This window comes from Corvus hawaiiensis, chromosome 6 (assembly GCF_020740725.1).
Source record: "Corvus hawaiiensis isolate bCorHaw1 chromosome 6, bCorHaw1.pri.cur, whole genome shotgun sequence".
NCBI lineage: Eukaryota > Metazoa > Chordata > Aves > Passeriformes > Corvidae > Corvus > Corvus hawaiiensis.
Window position 1 is genome coordinate 54,600,971 of NC_063218.1, and position 17,605 is coordinate 54,618,575.

The 17,605-nt window shown below is 48.9% G+C and overlaps 1 protein-coding gene across 4 annotated transcripts in view; it reads left to right on the plus strand.

The window, feature by feature from the left end:
* The window catches only part of CCDC9B (coiled-coil domain containing 9B), a 38,868-nt gene extending 21,263 nt beyond the window's left edge, over positions 1-17,605 (plus strand). For all 4 annotated transcript variants that reach the window (XM_048305832.1, XM_048305831.1, XM_048305833.1 and 1 more), the window contains 8 exons: positions 4,360-4,434; positions 6,346-6,530; positions 7,851-7,912; positions 8,419-8,472; positions 8,897-9,002; positions 9,575-9,632; positions 9,971-10,782; positions 15,311-17,605. In XM_048305832.1, coding sequence (XP_048161789.1) covers positions 4,360-4,434; positions 6,346-6,530; positions 7,851-7,912; positions 8,419-8,472; positions 8,897-9,002; positions 9,575-9,632; positions 9,971-10,750 — 1,320 coding nt within the window. In that variant the 3' untranslated portion in view covers positions 10,751-10,782; positions 15,311-17,605. The remainder of the gene's footprint in view (positions 1-4,359; positions 4,435-6,345; positions 6,531-7,850; positions 7,913-8,418; positions 8,473-8,896; positions 9,003-9,574; positions 9,633-9,970; positions 10,783-15,310) is intronic.

The following is a 17,605-nucleotide window of genomic DNA, read 5'->3' on the forward strand; positions in this document are numbered from 1 at the left end:
ACATGGCAGAGGCAAGTCCTGGCTTGTCTTGGGGAGGGGGAAGGGCGACCTCGGAGCAGGCAGCAGCACCCATTTGTGCTTTTGTTATTTTTACCATATTCTTTCAGTACAAGCAGACCAGAACTGCACATGGTATTCCAGCTGCGGGCTCTCCTGGATGTACTCAGCAACGTAACAATGTTCTGGCTTGTTCTCTATTCTTCTCCCAACAAGTTTGCATATTCTTTGCTTTTTTTTTCTAAATAATTGAGCTAACATTTTCAAAGAATTAGTCACAGTAACACCAAAATTTCATTCCTGACTGTTAATCATAGCTCAGGACTCATTACTCTGTGTGTGTATACAAGAAGGGGCATTTTTCTCTATATGAGTTATTTTGTATTACTGATATTGAATTTCATCTGTAATTTTATGATGCACACATTCAATGTCAAGAGATCTTTTGCAGCTCTTTCTGGGCAAATTGCATTCTTTGCCCTGGATGATTTAGTATCATCAGCAAACTGTCATCCCTCTCTTCAGCTCCTTTTCCAGACCATTTATGAGCATGTTGAGCAGCACATGCTCCAGTGGCACACTCCTGCTAATCTTCTGCCATGGAAACCATTTTCTTGCCACTTTTTCTTTTCTATCCTTTAATCAGTTGTTAAAAGAGAAGCTTCATTTTAATTCCCAAATCGATCGGCTGCTGGAGAGCCTGGTGGGGTGTCAATGGTGTTGACTGGGTAGCTGTACATTAGGACCTGAGCTGGGACCCCTGATTCAAGGATTAACTTTCAGTTTTTCATTAACCCCAGCATGGTTCATCCTTTGGGCCTTTTTACCTTGTGTCCCAACTGGTTCCCTGCTCTTTTGGGGTTCCCACAAAGGCCTAGGAGAAAGAATCACATCCATCACTCCCCCTCCAGTAGCCTGGCCACTGTCAAATTTGCTTCCTCCTCTGTGCACTTGTCAAATTTATCCTATTAAAGTATTTGATGGGTGTCCTTGTTACCACACATTTTCTCTATTTTTATTCATGATGAAATTCAATAAAGAAAAAAACCCAACCAAACCAACCAACCAACCAACCAAACAAAAAAACCAAACCAAAAAAAAACCCCAAAAAACCCAAAGAAGAAAAAGACTCCCATTCTTTGTGCCTGTGGTGCTTCTGGCTAACCCCATGCTCTCAGTCCCAGACTGCAGCACAGCTGGGGCAGGAGATGCCAAAGAGGAAATGCAAGGGAAAAAAGCTGCTGTCATGATCTCCTTTTCTGAGACAGCCCCAGTGCCATAAGTAGAATGACTCTTTCACTCTCTGTTAGCCCAGAGGGCTGAAGGGACCAAATTATCCTGTCTCCTTGCAGAGCCCATCACTCTGGTGCAGCTTCATGACCTCCAGTGCTGCTGCTAGCTTGGAGGTGCCGCATCTGGGACCCACCTCTGCCTGGCTGCCCCTAAACCTGCCTCAGGGCTCTCCTGCATGCAGGGCTGAAGACAATCCTTCATTTTTAGCCCTAAAAAGCCACTCCATGCTTTGGCAGTGTTTCAGGCTCATTAGTACATTAGAGCTGGGAGCCAGCAGCCCAGGACCAGTGGAGCACAATGGTTAATTAACAGGTTACAAATCATCTTTTAAATGGGCAGTTGATAGAGCTTCAGGGCTTTTAAATTGTCCTTTTATTAACAGAGTTTCCCAGGATGGTGTATCAGAAATGACTGTAATCAAGAGACACAAAAGCTGCTTTCAGGGACTAACACAGAGGAGTCGGACTTGGTGCTTGCAGAGGAGAGGAATCAAACCTGTGGCAGGAGAAACACTTGCTTTTACATTGCAGATGGGAGGGGAAAAGAGGCAGAGAGGGTGGCTGAAAAGTCTTGAGCTCCCTTCAGGCAGCACAATTAAGGAGGCAGATTTTTCAAAAGAGTTACAAAAAAAAATCCTCTCATGTACTAGTTTCAAAAATCCTGCCCAGTGGGGAATCTGAGCACTAGAAAAACAGCTTTAAGCTCCTACAAAAATCTCCGAGCAGAAGAAATGCCAGTTGTGGTGCTGACACGTGCCTGGAGAAGTGGGTACCAAAAGGTTTGTTTAACTCATCTGATAGTCCTTATCTTTCAAAAAAGAAGGCATTGAACTAGCCCTGAGGTGTGGAAGCCTGTCAAAGCTTCTGGAGTGCTTGGCTGGATAATGGCATCCGTACTGTCACCACTGCATGGTGACATTAGTTGGGAATCTGTCAGGAATTCAGAAAAACCCAGTGGCAGAAGGCATTTGGGATCCCAGGGCTGGTTTGAAGCCGGCTCTGCCCCACCCTGGGCCCCACCCTGGGCCGTTCTGGACTGAGAAACAGAAATCTTGGCAGAAACCTCAGGATAAACAATCATAATCTTCCTTGACTGCTTCAGGCTTTTGTGTCCTCCTCCTGCTCTGCAGGAACAGTTACACTAGTGATGATAATGTCCATGACATTTTTCTTAATTTGGGGGGCAGAGAGGAAGAAGGAAAAGAAAAACATGTTTTGCTCCCTCTTGGCCTGGATATGTGGTAACGGGAACAGCAGCTCTGGGGCAGCGGAACAGCAGGAATTCTGCTCCTGAGCCAGTACAAGAGCCAAGCTGACTGTTCTCTGCACAGTTCAGACCTGCTCTCCTGGTACAAAAGAACTACATTTTTGTGGTCTTCTCCATTTTCCACAGTGCCTTCTGAGAAGCAAAAATAGAAGGAGACTAAGGCAAAAGGCAGCTGGCTTGGAGTGAGGGTGTAGAAGCATGGAGGGTTGTGCAGTGTCCCTGTGACCCAGGTTTGTGATGGGCACTGATGAGCGAGCATTCCAAATGGGACAGCCACTGGGATGCAGGGCTCCGGGAGAGCAAATTTTCCAGATTTCTGTTGTTTAATCTCTCTGTAAATGCTCAGTTTGGAACTGCAGAGACTCATTCAATCTCTCACTACAGGGTTCTTCAAACAGGGCTGCCAGAGCAGGTGACTTTGAGTCCAGGAGGAGCATTTTTGGTTATATAAGTTTTCGCTGCAACATTTTGAAATAAATGCCCAGTGTCATCTTTCACCATATCCCCTTTCGCAACAGGCAGGATATGGTGAGGGGCAGCTTCTCTGTGCACAGACCCCTCTGCATTTTTCCCAGATCTTTGCTGAGAAATCCCAGGACAATATAGGTAACATTTTCCTTGTTATTTCCAAGGATCTGTTTGAACAAACCTCCATCTGTACTGAAGCTACCAGTCAGACCAGTGAAGCTGTCATGCACCAAGTGCAATGACAATCCATGAACTGTATGGCCACACTTCCCACCTGCCTCAGACTTAGCATGTGTGGGCAATCCTCCAAAAAATGTGTCCCCAGCTCATTCCCTGCATGATTCCATGAGGTCCATCCAGCAGGAGCTGCCTTAGGAGACAGAGCTGCAGGTCTCAAGACTGATATCCCAAGTTTCCCTGTAAAACTAAAGCTGTGTCTGGTGAATACGTGGAATAAAAGTCCTGTTTCCAGCCTGGGCTGGACCCTGCCATGCTGCCGCTTTCTGGAAGGGCTGAGCTGGCAGTTCGTGCTGCCACGTTCCTCTTTGTGTTTCAGTTCTGCTTGGCACTGCAAAATGGCAGCAGGACAAGCTCAGCTCCCCACATCCCCGGCCCTGTAACTGTCCAGCCAGGCAGGAAGCCTTTCCTAAAAGATCTTTATGCTCTGCAGACTGTTTTGTTAAGACCCACTGCGATCCCATCCTGGCCTCTGACATGGCTCTGTCTCTATTATTCATCCCATGTGGGGACAGAGAACCCCTGGCTTGGCCCATGTTTGGTGTCTGTAGCTCACTAAGAAACAGATGCTGATTGTCACCTCCTGCCAGGCAGGGAAATATCAACACCAGAGCAGAACTTGCCAATCTGGTAGCAGCATGGGTAAACCCCATGGGAGCAGGGATGGACCCTGGTAGAAGGATGCCATGTTTGTCAGGGATTAAAATCACTCCTAGTTTGACAGTGCTGGGTTGTAGCTGCACTTCAGATAGGTTCCCAGATCTTGTACAGTGGAATCCTAAGATGGCCCAAATCTGGAAAGGTACCTGAAACTTGGTCTGCCTTGGAAAGAAACAGGACCATGCAAGACACCACTCTGCTTCCAGCCTGGGAGAAGGAGGGACCTGTGGGAATGTTTTTCTCATACACCCCTTGCTTTCTGACTCCTTTTTTTTCTACATCTGTTTGATTTGGGGTCCCAGAAGGAATCCTTCCTCCTTGCTGATTGTTTCTGAGCAGTTTTTACATGTCCTGGTCAGGATAGGTTCAGGCACTGATTCCCCTGCCAGGAATCCTTGCTTAATCCTTGAAATTATTCCTATGTTCGTTCTCTTGCAGGCAGAAGAGCGGAGAACAGCAGAGAAGAGGAGATCAGACAGTGACAGAGGCCCAGAAAGTGAGCACAGCCGGAAGGTGAGTGGGGCCCAGGTCCCTTTGTGGGGACCCTTGTCTTGGAAGAGGAAACCAGTAGAATGTGCTTCCCCACCACAGCCCTAAAGAAAGATGACCTTTGAGGTCTCTTCGGACCCAAACCATCCTGTAGTTCTGTGAAGCAGCGTTGTGCTCTGACATGGCTCCCACTGTTCATCCCTCTCATCATCCAAAGCTTTGCTGAGCAGCTGCACACCTGCAGCAAGCAGCATTGGAAAGGTGACAGGGCCTACTTCCACACCTTGTCGTGGCTGCTCGAGCCCTTCACACAGGCATAGGGATGTTAGGAAGGGTAACATGCTCACTCCTATGGCAGCACAGCCTTGGCTGGTTCCTCTCCCAAAAACCATTTCCTTGTGGATTGAAAAGCTCAGGCTGTATTAGCTACAGCTCCTCACTTCAGCAGGAGCTGAGTGGGATGGAGGTAAATTAAAGCACAGGCCTTCCCACTGACTGTTTAATGCAAAGCCTGGAGACATGCTGGCTCCCTCGAGCCTGCAGATGCTTTAATTAATGGAGCACAAATAGAATAACCCCACCTCAGTGTGATTCATTAGGAGGACACAGATGGGCTCTTAGACACTAATTCCAGCTGAGCCCCCCAGAGCAGGAAGGGGGAGCACAATAGCCTGTGGTCCAGCTAACCACAGCTACGCTGTAATTGAGGTGAGGGACCAGCTCCTCCTGCTCTGTGGGCCCCCAGCCGCTTCTGCCTCTCCCCACAAGAGAGCACAGGCATCAGCCTCAGTCCTTCCCTTGCTTTTGGCTTTATGGATGCATCGGGATCCATCCAGGCAGGACCCACTGTGCCTTACCATGGGGCTGGAAACAGAGGGGAGCACTACCAGGCTGTGCCCCAGCTGAGGGACAGTACCTTTCTGTGGACCTCACCTCTGTCTCCTTGGGGACATGGTGTCAGGTCCCCAGCTCCTGCCAGCTGAGGAATGGAGGAGCAATTGGTGCCACCCCAGCTCTGGCCCACGCAGATGGGTCACCTTGGTAACAGGGCTTTCAGTCCCTCCTTCCTGCTGCTTCTCTTATCCGCAGTGCAAGGCTGAGGAGTTAATTCCTCTTTGGGGAAGGTGTGAGGGTGGCTGGTGTGGAAGGACACGTGCATGAGGTGATGAATTACCCGCTGGTAATTAGCACCCCAGGACTCAGTTCTGCACTATGATTCCCTACACACTGTTGCTTGACAACACACCACAGCCTGCTGGCTCCTGCTTCCACCTCATCCATTAACCTGACAGCTGGGCTACTTCCCCTCACATGCTCCATCAGCTCTGAACTGTCTTTCCATTAAGCTTTAAATTTTTGAGCAATGTCAGCCCTTAACCAGTCTGTCATGAGGAGCGATAAACCAAGAGCCTGACAGCAGTGAAGGTAAAGAGCCCCTTTGCTCTGGGAATCCTGCTCTTGGGCACAGGGTTGACCCCAGCTCTGTGACTGTGGGCTCCTGTGGATGCCTGGTGGTCAGAGAAGGCTGGCTTCCTTCCCTGCCTTCTCACTGTGAAGGATTTCACAGGCATAACTTTGATTTAAGTATTGCAAAGTCTTCAGGTTGGGGGACTCATCATTCAAACCCTGCTGAGAGATGTTGCAAGCACTCCAGGAACTGACTCTATGCCATAAGTAAAGGTTCCTGCCTCAGTTTTCCTCTCTGTAGAGCCAAACAGCCCCAGTGTATTTAGGCTCTGGGTAAAGCAGAGTCCTGGTGTGCACACATCACTTCAGAGAAAGAAGCTGACCTTGTCCCAAGTTGTTTTCAAATATTGCTGAGCATTTGTAGTGCTGACAGTACCTGTACTGCTGACAGTATTGTAGTGCTAAAGTACCCTGAATGCAGCTGTTTCAGACAGTTTTATTAACCAGAAGCTCTTTTCCCTCCACTAGGATGGTGGGAAGCCAGTCCAGAAGAGCCCTGGAGACCTGAGTTTCCCCATGACTGGCCGGGAGCGCTCGGAGTACATCCGCTGGAAGAGGGAACGAGACCAGATTGACCTGGAGCGCCTGGCACGTCACAAGAATGCCAAGGGCGAGTGGCGACGGGCTTGGGATGTGGAGAAGTCGGAGCACATGTAGGTCCTTCCTTGTCCAAGGGTGCTTTGCCTGCAGCAGGTCTAAAGCCAGTGGTGGGATCCTGTGCAGATACTTATCAATCCCATGCTGTCATGTGCCTGACCAAATCCACACTGCTGCCTCTTCCTCTCCTGACCATGCCCTTAAGTGGGATCTGGTATCAGAGTGATTCTTATGTTTTCTTCCTCATATGAGCTCTCCTGAGAGGGGATACCATGTGCTGACAAAGACTGCCTGCCAGGATATAGACTGTGGGAGGGAAGGGAGTATGAACCAAGCCTCAGTCTGCATCTGGAGGATCCTCTCCATTTCCACATGAACAAATCCAATGGCAGGAGGGTACAGGTGCTCTTCCAGAAACATGGATGGACAAACTTGCATTGCTAGTCCACAGGTTCTCTCACTGGCCCCGCTTGTTTGTCCTTTTCAAGCACAGGAGAGCCCAGCATGCCTAAATCCACCCCACCCCATAAACTGTGTCTGTTTGGGCACTGCGGGGCAAGGGGGTCACAACAAAAGGCCACCTGTGTCATATGGGGACAATACTGGGAACAGCAATGTGGGACAGCTGGGAATGGAGCTGGACATGTCCCTGCCTTAATCACTGTCCCTCTGACTGTCCCTCAGCTGGTTCAGCTGAGTCACACCAGCTAGAGAGCTTTGGAGGATAACTTGGCACCTGCAGCAGGATAAGCTTCTAGTAGGGAGTGGAGCTAGGGAATGTTACAAAGGTTTGGTGATAGAACAGTTTGTACAGGACAGGTAGGTGGGACAATCTTTTGGCTGAGAAATGGAACCAAACACATCCATTTTCAGTTGCTGAGACCCCAATAATTAGGGGTGAATTGACTTAAGTAGGTGCTGAGTATTGATGGCAAGACAGCCCTGAGCCCTACTGTTTTTCCAAAACTCCATTTTTAAGAGAAAAAGCCATAATATAAAACAAGCAGGACTAGAAACCAACCAAATGAGTCTGGTTTGAGATGGCAAGTCCTGAAGCTACTTCAGATTGTGCTTGGAAGCTTGGGAAGCTGCATTTGAGTGTAGTATAGCTATACTACATCTATAGGATGTTCATAGAATTTAATATTGGTACTGTTGTAAAGGTTTTAGAGGTTCTTCTTTGGGGTAGAACTGCCTCACAGCCTCAGTTAGCACATGCAGCTTCAGCTGCTGCTGAGAAACCCGCACAGGTTTGCCTGTGGGCAGGTGCAGAAGGGCCAAAGGCCGGAGCTTGCGTCGTGCCAAGGGCTCCTGCCCACGCTTTGCACACTGAAGGAGGATGGTCAGGTCTGACAATGCCTGTTTTTAACCTGCAGGTTTGAAGAGGACTTTGTTAAGGATGGGGAGCCAGCCTTGGATAATCCCAGCAATAAGAAAGGTTGGCAAGGGACACCTAGACTCTGTCCTGACGCTAGTGAACGCTGATCGTGCGCATCCCAGTGCCGCAGCAGCTGCCGTGGCTGTCAGCTGTGAAGCTCTGCTTTCCTGGGCAAACGCCTCTGAGCTGGGGGCTCAGCCCTCCTTGCTGGGCAGAGGGCTCAGGGGATGGGACTTGAGCAGCTGGGTGCTAGAGCTTTGGACCTTCCCAGGGAGAGCAGTGGCTTCTGTAACCTGGTACAACACAGTGTGGAGGCTCAGCCCTGCCTCCTTTCCCACACACTGGTTTAAGAGGCAATCCTATTCTAGAGCACATAATTTCTGATCCCTATGGCACATGCTGGCTTCTTTACTAGCATAAGTCCATCCTGACTCCTGTTTCTCAGGAGATGGACTGGCAAAACAAAGCTTTCCCTTATGACACCCTATTTGAACATCAGGCTTCTTGCTGCCTGTCCATTACAGACCCTCACTCACTTTGGTGCATCCTTTCTTGTGTCCTTGCAGGGGGAAGGAATGCAAGGAAATTCCAGCACAGGTCCTTTCCTCCTGATGGGAGAGGTGAGTAAACCACAGGATTTTGTTGTGTCACCCCACTAAATGCCAGCACCTCTGATATCCCTCAGGGAGAGGGTTCTTTACAGACACTTGCAGATTTGGAGAGCCTTTTGGAACATACCACATGGCTGCTTTCATAGCTGTGTGCAGAGGAGAAGTCTTCCAAGAACAGCACAAGTGAAACTGTATCCAAGGAATAAGATTTAAAGTTAGAATTGGAATTTGGAATTAAAAAAAACACACAAGAAACACCCTAAATTCTTTATTTGTCTTTATTACTTTAGAAAATATATGTGCAGTATGCATGCAGCTTCAGAGGCTTTCCACCTCAGAGGGCCTTTCCAAGGGTACAAGGGTGTTGGCCTGTTCAGTGGTCCATCAGCTGCTTCTGCCTGCTTTTGCATGGCATTTCCAACCTGTTTTCTAGGTGGAGGACATCATGGAGTGAATGTGAGCGACCCTGGTCCGAAAACAGTGCCTGTTGTGAGCAGCCGAGCCAAGGGGAAGGACAGACTGACAGGCAGAGCCAGAAGGTGAGGAGCTGGCAGCACTGCCATGGTGTGCACGTCCACATCTCCCTCCCTGCCTAATTATGAAGATGCAACCTGTGCCAGGGCCTCACCACCATCACAGGGAAGCATATCCCACCTAACACTGCTCTCTGTCAGTGGGAAGTCATTGGCCCTGGTCCTGTCACTCCAGGTCCTTGTAAATAGTCTCTCTGTATTCCAAGATACTTCAAAGTAATTTTAGCCTTCAGTTTCTGCCTCTGTGTCTGCTGTCGTGGAGAGCTGGGACACTTGGGCACTGTCAGGCAAGCAGGACCAGACTGTGGCAGGCATCAGCACAAGCAAACTGTATCTTCTTAGTCTGACTCAACTGTCTGTTCTGGCAATTGGAGTTTATGTGTTCATCACAATTAAAATTACAACAACCAGTTCATTAAGACTTACTGGTCTCAAATGAGTGTCTCTGGGTGGGCCTGGACAAGTGGCTCAGACAAAAAATACATGGCCCTGGTAGGAATCCCTATCCAGGTGTCAGGCAGGGACACTGGCTTTGTAAGAACTTCAAGGCCTAAATTCTGATTACTTTTTCTTGACAGATGGGATGCAAGAGAAGGTGAGGACATGTCTCTTCTGAAGGATGACCTTGATGGCCAGGTGAGTTCCTGAGTTGCAGGCTGGCAGCTGAGTTTTCTAAACACATGCACTATCAGGAAAATTGGAATCTCTAATCCATTCCAGAGCTGGAAGACCTCTGTTTTTGGGTAACTGTACCCATCACTAACACTCCTCACATGGCCTGGTGTGACAGCAGCTTCACTTCTTACACTGACCCTCTGTCAGCACAACTACCCCACCTATTCTGGTCCCTGAACACTTCTCCACCTACATCCTTTTACATCCTTTTCCCTCAAGTTTTCAGAACCATCACAGATAAGAAATACAATATACTGGTATTTTAATAAGCTGAACTTAATATGTCCTTTGTTTCTCAGAGGAGCCTTGGCATGGACAGACGGAAGAGCAGAGGTGACGAGGGGGTGGAAGAGAACAGCACAGCTGAGCTGGAGGAAAAGGGGAAACAGTCAAGCCCCCAGGATCATGGGGCCTCCTCACAGCGGCTGCGAGGCGGGAAGGTCCAGCCTGCCCACAATGGCCAGAAGGAGGAGCGGAGGGGAGTGAGGGGCTGCAGCACAGAGGTATCTGTGGCCAGTGCCGGGGACTCGGAGCCAGGGCCCAAGCCAAGCAAGGAAAGTGTTGGGGAAGATGCCAATGGGAAGCCTGGCACTGCTGACATCTCCCAGGAGAAGCAGAGCACTGACAGCACTGCTTCACAGCGCAGCCTTCCGAGCACTGTGCAAGCCACCAGGCCTGGCAGCGAGGAGACTTTGTCACAGCCCATGAGAGTGAATGTAGATGGAGCTGGATTGGAGAAACAGCCAACTTCGGAACAGGAGTCCTCTGAGAACTCTTCCAACAGCCATGGAGGAAAGCTTGACACAGCAGCAGGAGACAGACTTGATGCAGGTCAAGGACAGCTGGTGAGCAAAGGAGGGGAAGAAGTGACCCAAACCACTGCTCTTGAGGGACAGGTACTTGCACTGAAAGGAAGTGAAGATGCTGAAGGCACTGAACACCATGAGCCTTTGTCCCCAGGGAAAGACAGCTCTGACAAGACTGTTGTGCCTGAGCAGGACACGGCAAAATCCCAGTCCAGGGAAGGGGACCAGTCTGAGGACTGCAAGGACAAGAACAGTGGGGACACTCTCAACTAGCAGAGATTGTACCGGCTTGCTGGAGACATAAGGTGAGTCATCTCATTAATGCTCTCAGCCATAGTACAGGGCCACAACTCCGTTTTCTGTGGTACAATGGCATCATACCAGATAACTGTTCAGAAATGTTTATTAGTAGTGCTATGGATCTCTAAGGTAATTAAATCTGTGCATCATCCCAAAGGCCTGTCCTGGAGTGGGTGGGGAAGGAATGGAAAGACAGGCAGGAAAATTTGGACAGAAAACCAGGCTGCTGAGGTTGGTTGATGACACACATTAGTTAGGGCACATACTGAACTATTCCTGGGAAATGATGACCTTAGAAAGCATGGGAGGAATAACCTCAGTGGGATGAGTTTATCTCTGCCTCTGGTCAGTGTGGTCCTTCCCCAAAACACTTGCAAAGCCACAGGGGCCCACCTTGTGGGCAGAGCTTAGGAGAAGGTTGATTGTATGTGGGATTCTCTTCCCAGTACAAGGTCTGTGAGTGCTATGCTTTGAATTACAGATGCTAACACTAATGTGCAAGGCAGTGTAGAAATACACAGGGTGAGATGATTCCTGGTGCAAAGGCCCACAAAACAAACAGAATGGAGGGAGAACAGAGCCGGTTATGGAGCAATGCTCCAGGTTTTACACAAACAAACAATTTTCTTCCATCAAGGCAAATGCAAAGCCAGGAGAAGGAACAAAGGATGACAAGCACATAGGTAAGGTAGCAATTAGGAGGAAGGGAAAAGGAGAGAGGGTGGGGGGCTCTTTGCAAGGTGCGTTTTTGCCAGCAATGTCCCACAGAGCAGGACATCACGCTAAACAGAGATGAGTGTTTCCAGAACACTGTCCAGCTTGCCTAACACAGGAGTGGCTCTCAGGGTACTCCAGCCTCTCTCCTTCACAGAGGCAGCAGCTCTGTTTCATAAGTAGGCACTTGAGGCAATGAGCTGCTCAGAGCCAGGCAGGCAGATCCCCCCACCAAGTTTCTTTCCCGGATTCCAGAAACTTTTCTGCAGACCCTACACAGCAACGTGTCCCCTGGTGTTGCTCAGTATTCCTCCCAGAGGTACAAATGAGCTTAGGGATGAAGTGGCTAAGCTGCCAACAAAGACTTTCCCTATAATCCAATCCACACAAAAGGCAGGGAGAAGTGCAAGCATCATAGTGATTTCAAAAAGACAAAACATCAAGAACCAGCAGGAGCTGGTTCTATGCTTGAACTAAAATTCCTTCAAGTGAGGGAAACTAATTTGAACAGCATTTAGGAGAATGTTATGAAACACCTGTATGGAGATAGTGGGAGATTACTGTCCAGCCACGCCTCTCCAATCTACCAAAATTCCCACCAAATTAAAGGATGAAGGAATTAATGACTACTTTGTTCATTCAGGATAACTTTAATTAGACACCAGCTAAGAGGAAAGAATAAATTAGAGTAGTCCATTTTCATCTCAGTGATGGAGATTCCTATGGTTTGGTAATAAGGCCTTGAGTCCACTTCAGAGCTCAGTAGGTATCTGTTAACAGCTGGAAACATCTGTACTCAGTGATAACGATGTGCTGGCCCCCTGCCCTGCTCGGGGGCTCCACGGGGCCCGTGTCCCACTCACATTAAATGCAGATCTCACATCCCTTCCTGCATAACCACAGCCCTGGGCAGCCACCACGTGGGTTTCACAGCTTCCCCTCCCAATGTCTATTTATGGCACTAAAAATCTCCAGCACCTTCAAATCAGTGGGAGATGCTGTGCAGAGAGTGTGGTAGGGCTTTCATCCTTCGCTTCAAATAACAAGGAATAAATATTTACTTGAAGTGCAGGACTGGAATCCCTGGAGAATGTCCAACAAGTCCCAGAGAAGTAAACGATACACAAAAACCACAGAAGCTTTTCCCTGAATTCTCTTGAGAAAATTAATCTCAACATCTTTAGAGAAAATGCAGCTGGGGGTAGATTTCCAGAGCAGCTCCAGGGATCTGACCTTGCAGCACTGGCTGACGTAAACAGGAGTGGGGCAGGCAGGGCCTGAGTGCTGCAGGACGGAGGGGGTCAGCAGAGGTCAGCTCTGATGCAAACCAGTGCCCAAGGTTGGTGCAGGAAGCCGCACAAGCAGAAACCAGCACTTCCCAAAACAGTTACGGAGCTGCGGAAGAACAACCAGCTTCCTCGAGGTTCAGGAGACAGGAAGATACCATCTGCTGGTATGTTTGGGGAGTTGGCCTAGGACTGGCAGGGTCAAGGGCTTGTCTTGAATAGCATCGACTTCCCTGGTCCTTCCTGCAGCCCACACCACCCTCTGGAGCCCACTGTCATGCCATGGGCATTTCAAATTCCCAGAACACCTCTGAGTACCACCTAAGTGGAGAGCTTTAGTCTTCACGGAGAGTCAGGGAATGGGACTTGACACAACTGTCTCCATACCTCTGGAGTGATGGCACAACATAGGAGGACAGTGTTAACACTGGAAAACACAGGGATTCTGTGAGAATGGTGCAAGAGACTAAGGACACACAGGGAAGGACTCCAGGGCTGTTGAGGGAATGTTGTTTAGTCTAGGAAAATGAAGGCAGAAAGCAGTGGAATTGTGATCTCTGTAGATATGTGGGTAGTGAACACCAGCAAAGGGGAAGAAATATCCAAGCCAGAACACAATGCTGGGGCGGGGACCAATATATTGGAGAAGACCAGAAATAAATATGGGAAAATTAGGAAAAGGTGGCTACCTGTCAGAGCACTTGGAAGCTCACTACAGCTGAATCCTGAGGGGCACTTCTTGGAGCTTTACACGTCTAAACATAACTCAGGGCTTTGATGGGCAAACTGCTGCCATTTCAAACACCAGGAACAGAGCTGCTCTCGTTGTTCCTGGTTGTTCTGGGATAGCAGTTGTTCCTGCTATCCCAGACCTTCATCAGCTATGTTCAGCTGCAGCTTCAGGAAGTTCTGCACATCCCCCCATCACGTGGGGCCTAACCAGTAGGTCCCACAAGGGCTTGGTGTTGGCTTGGCTGTGAAGGCCATCCCAGTGACATCTCCCAGCCAGCCAGGCTGTGAGGTGTGAGACAGACAGCAGAGATCTGCGTCAGTCCTCTCCTGTGACACTGACACACAGAGGGAGTTCTGCCACCACAGAATTCCCACTCTGCTGGCAAAGCCCAGGCAGCACCCAGGGGCACTGTGGTCCTGAGCCCCAGCTCACAACCAGCCCAGAGCTGTTCAATCTCCCATTGGCCCTGGAGTTACATACGGGAAAGAGGATACGGTGGGAAATGTGAGAAAGGCTAATCACTCTGGCTAATTACCAAGAGAAGTAATGACTTTAAAGCCCACCAGTGTCTTGGCTGTAAAGACTCATTCATGCATGGGGAGAAGGTGTCTGTATTGAAAGGATAATACTGCAAAGTGGGGAAGGGAATTGTCTCCCAGCACTGAAACACAGTCAGAGCCTTCTGAAAGCATCAGTGATCAAATAGATTCACAATAGGGAGAGCTCGTGCTGCAGTCAGTCACACTCATAAACCAGATTATGTTACAATATCTGGACCACCAAGTGTGACTGACAGTCTGCTTCTGGCCCTTCCCAGGCCCATTAAATCCCAGTGTGCTGCCACAGCACTGAGCACCCCTCGGCAGCAGGACATAGCCAGCCCTCACTGCTGCACACAGACAGGAGAAAGAATTAAGTCTCCAGCAACAATCTCATCTCAGCTGTCCATAGCATCAGTTGTGTCAGCACCTCGGGTTTGATTTCAATGCAGTTCCTTATTAAATATCTGTGGCTGTGTCTTTCGATGATTCCTTGAGAGGTTTCTCTTTTTTTATGCAAGCCAAGCTTCTTGTGGCCTCTCCTGCCTTTGCAGGATTTAATCTCTTTTTTTTTTAAATCCCCCTCCCTGACTTTTCTTGGGAGCTTTGGGTGCTGAAATCTGCATCAGCAAAAAGCAGATCTATGGATTTGAACATGGATGCAGGAAAATGCCAGCTCAGCAATTCTGAGCAGCACCCAAGCATCTGGCAACTAGAAAAAAACAAAAAAGCCTGCCTTTCCCAATTAACATCAGCATGTCTGGGTCTGGAAGCAGCTTTAGGACAGCAGGCTCCACTCACAGGATAGTTTTTCATTAGGAAAAGCTGATTCACCCTCTGCCCTTGGGGTTCCCAAGTGCTGCATCCCCAGGCTGGGTTCACCCACAAGGATCACAAAGCCCTGCCTGAAATCAGCCCCTTCTCTTGGTGCTCCAGGTGCTGAACCAGCACACGCAAGAACACGTCAGAATTGTTGTTCCTGAGGTATAAGGAAAGAGTAAAGTTGATGTATCCATTGCAATGAAGGACTGAGAGTGTTTAATCCAGACTGGAAGAGTCAGCTCATCCCCTGGGCTGCAGAGCCCCCACTGCTCCTGTCAGATTTGGCAGCAGGTATCTGGGTTATGCCCCAGTGGTGCCTCCCAAGCAGCCCCAGCCATGCAGGAAGGGCAGGGTGGAACTCAGCAGACATTTTAATTTACAGCTCAGCAGTTCCCTGGAGACCGATAATCCTGTGGCTGTCTCTGCTCTCGTTTTGCAGGATAACGTGCTGGAGGCGGTGGAGAAGAGGAGCGCAAGCTTGTCCTCACTCTTTTACCTTCTATGAAATCAGCTTTCAGCACCTGCCCAGTGCCCTTCAGCACTATTCATAACACATGGGGTCCCCATCACCACCCTCACCCACAGTTCTGGCATCCCCCTTCCCTATGTCAAAGGACAGGGAAGGCTGCACACACTCCCACCCTACAGAGAACATCACTTATCTATTTGTTTGGCATATATTGCAGCTGCGTGGCAAGCCAAGGAGATGTCTACTGGATGCACTTTATTTTATTTAATGACTAATTCTGTTTAAAGTTATGGCTTGGGTTTCTGGGCACGCCCCCCTTTTTTTCCCCAAAAGCGGGAGGGGCCTGCACACGCCAGGGGCTGTGCCAGCAACTGGAACAGCAGGAAGAGGTGACTGGCAAAGCAGAGGGGTGAGGTGTTAGGGTGTAGTTCAGTAGGTGGGTGAAGAAGTAGTGTTCAGAGCTCTTGTACTAAAGGTTTGCACGTGGTTGAAGTGTTGGCAGAGGTGTATGGTAGTGGCAGGGGCCATGGGGCATGAGCAGGATGGATGGATGGATGGATGAATGGAGCACTTCTGACAAGCACAGATCAACCCCAGCACCTCCTCCTTGAAGAGCCTCCAGCTCTCCTCCCCTCTTAGAGGCTGAGGAGCACATCAGGACAGTGCTTTGTGCCAAGGAAGGTGCCTGCTCCAGTGACCAGGTGTGTGCATCGCTCAGAAAACTCTGTGCCCCCTTCCCAAGGGTAACTGGGCATCCCTGCAGCACGGCAAGGAGGGGGACAGCACAATAATCTTCCTCCTCCACCACACTGCCCAAAGCAGTTGGCAGCAGGACCCAGGCCAAACTGGAGCTGGAGGTCCAAGACTTTGTATCAAACATTTTCACCTTCCTGGTTGTGCCTTCCATAGCTTTGTGCTTGAATAAGAGGGCAGAAATCCTCTCTAAGCTGCCCTGCACACCTTCTGACCTGGCCTTAAAGATACCTTTCAAATGAAGGATCTGGAGGAGCATTTACAAGCACAAACATGCAGGAATTCCAGCTGCTTGGCTTTCCAATTACAGCAAGCTAGGACCTAGCTGGAATACAGCTACCAGTTATGGAGAAGGCACAAGGAATAACACAACATAATTTCTGACTTCTGAATGACAGAGCAGAGTGGGCATCACCCTCACTTCGAGATGCTGCTCTAAAACTTGATGCCAGAGTAAACATCCCTGGGACAGGTTTGTGTGGAAACTGCCTGGAATGTCCTGCAGGACGTTGGCTGACCAGGCTGGCAGACTGCCCTGGAGATCAGGTTGGCACGTGTTGACTGAAATACTCTACGCTGCTTTAATAAACTAATATTTGCACAGACAAACATTTGGTTTTCCATGTGACTTAGACCCGTGACACCTATCATGAAGCAAGAGCCTGGGAATTTCCTCCCTGTGCCAAATTCAGGAGACTTTACTGGCATCACACCAGGTATTATCAAGAAACAGAGTGTTCAGCTTTTGTGTTTTATCAGTAGAAACATCTCCACCCCACCAAAGCCCACACTGGGTTTATTTGGACTTACCCAACAGATAAAAGAACAGATAAATAGAAGATTGTAAAACTGCTCCAGGTCCTGGAGCTTCTCCATCACTGTTAAAGGCTGATTTTCCTTATCTGACTGGCTCAAAAACCTGCTTACAATTGTTTAGTTTTTTAATTTATTATTATTTTGTACATCAGGTCTCTGACCTCACTCTTGGTCCAGTCAGACTGAGTCATTACCAGCATTTCCCAGGAGCCAGCTTGCCTCATGGTCCATGGAACACACAGTTTCAGCTCAAGAGCTGTTGCCCCCCAGGAGCAGTTGGACACATGGCCAGGCAGGAATTTTACAATGCCCTGGTCCAGCACTGTGTTGAAGAGATAAAAAACCTTACTGCTCTAGACTCCATTCTGAAAGAAAAACCATCCTTTGGTATTCCAAAACCAATGGTCCTCCATTCCCTCCTTTTTTCCTTTCTTCCAAGTGACTTTGCAGGTAATGATGCCCAGGAAGGACTGAGTCTGATCCAGGCTCCGAGGATGGGACTGGACAGGTTGTGCCTGTTCAAGTGTATTTTTTCCTGCTCATTAACACTTGCTTGATGCACTTTGTTTGGTTGTGATTTTTCAGACAACTGTGGCTTAGCTGTTTCTTCTTTATGGTGAGAGGAAAAACTGAAAAGTTGACAAATCTGATGTAGAGGGATTATTTATATGAAATAAAAGTTGGAATGAGGAAAAA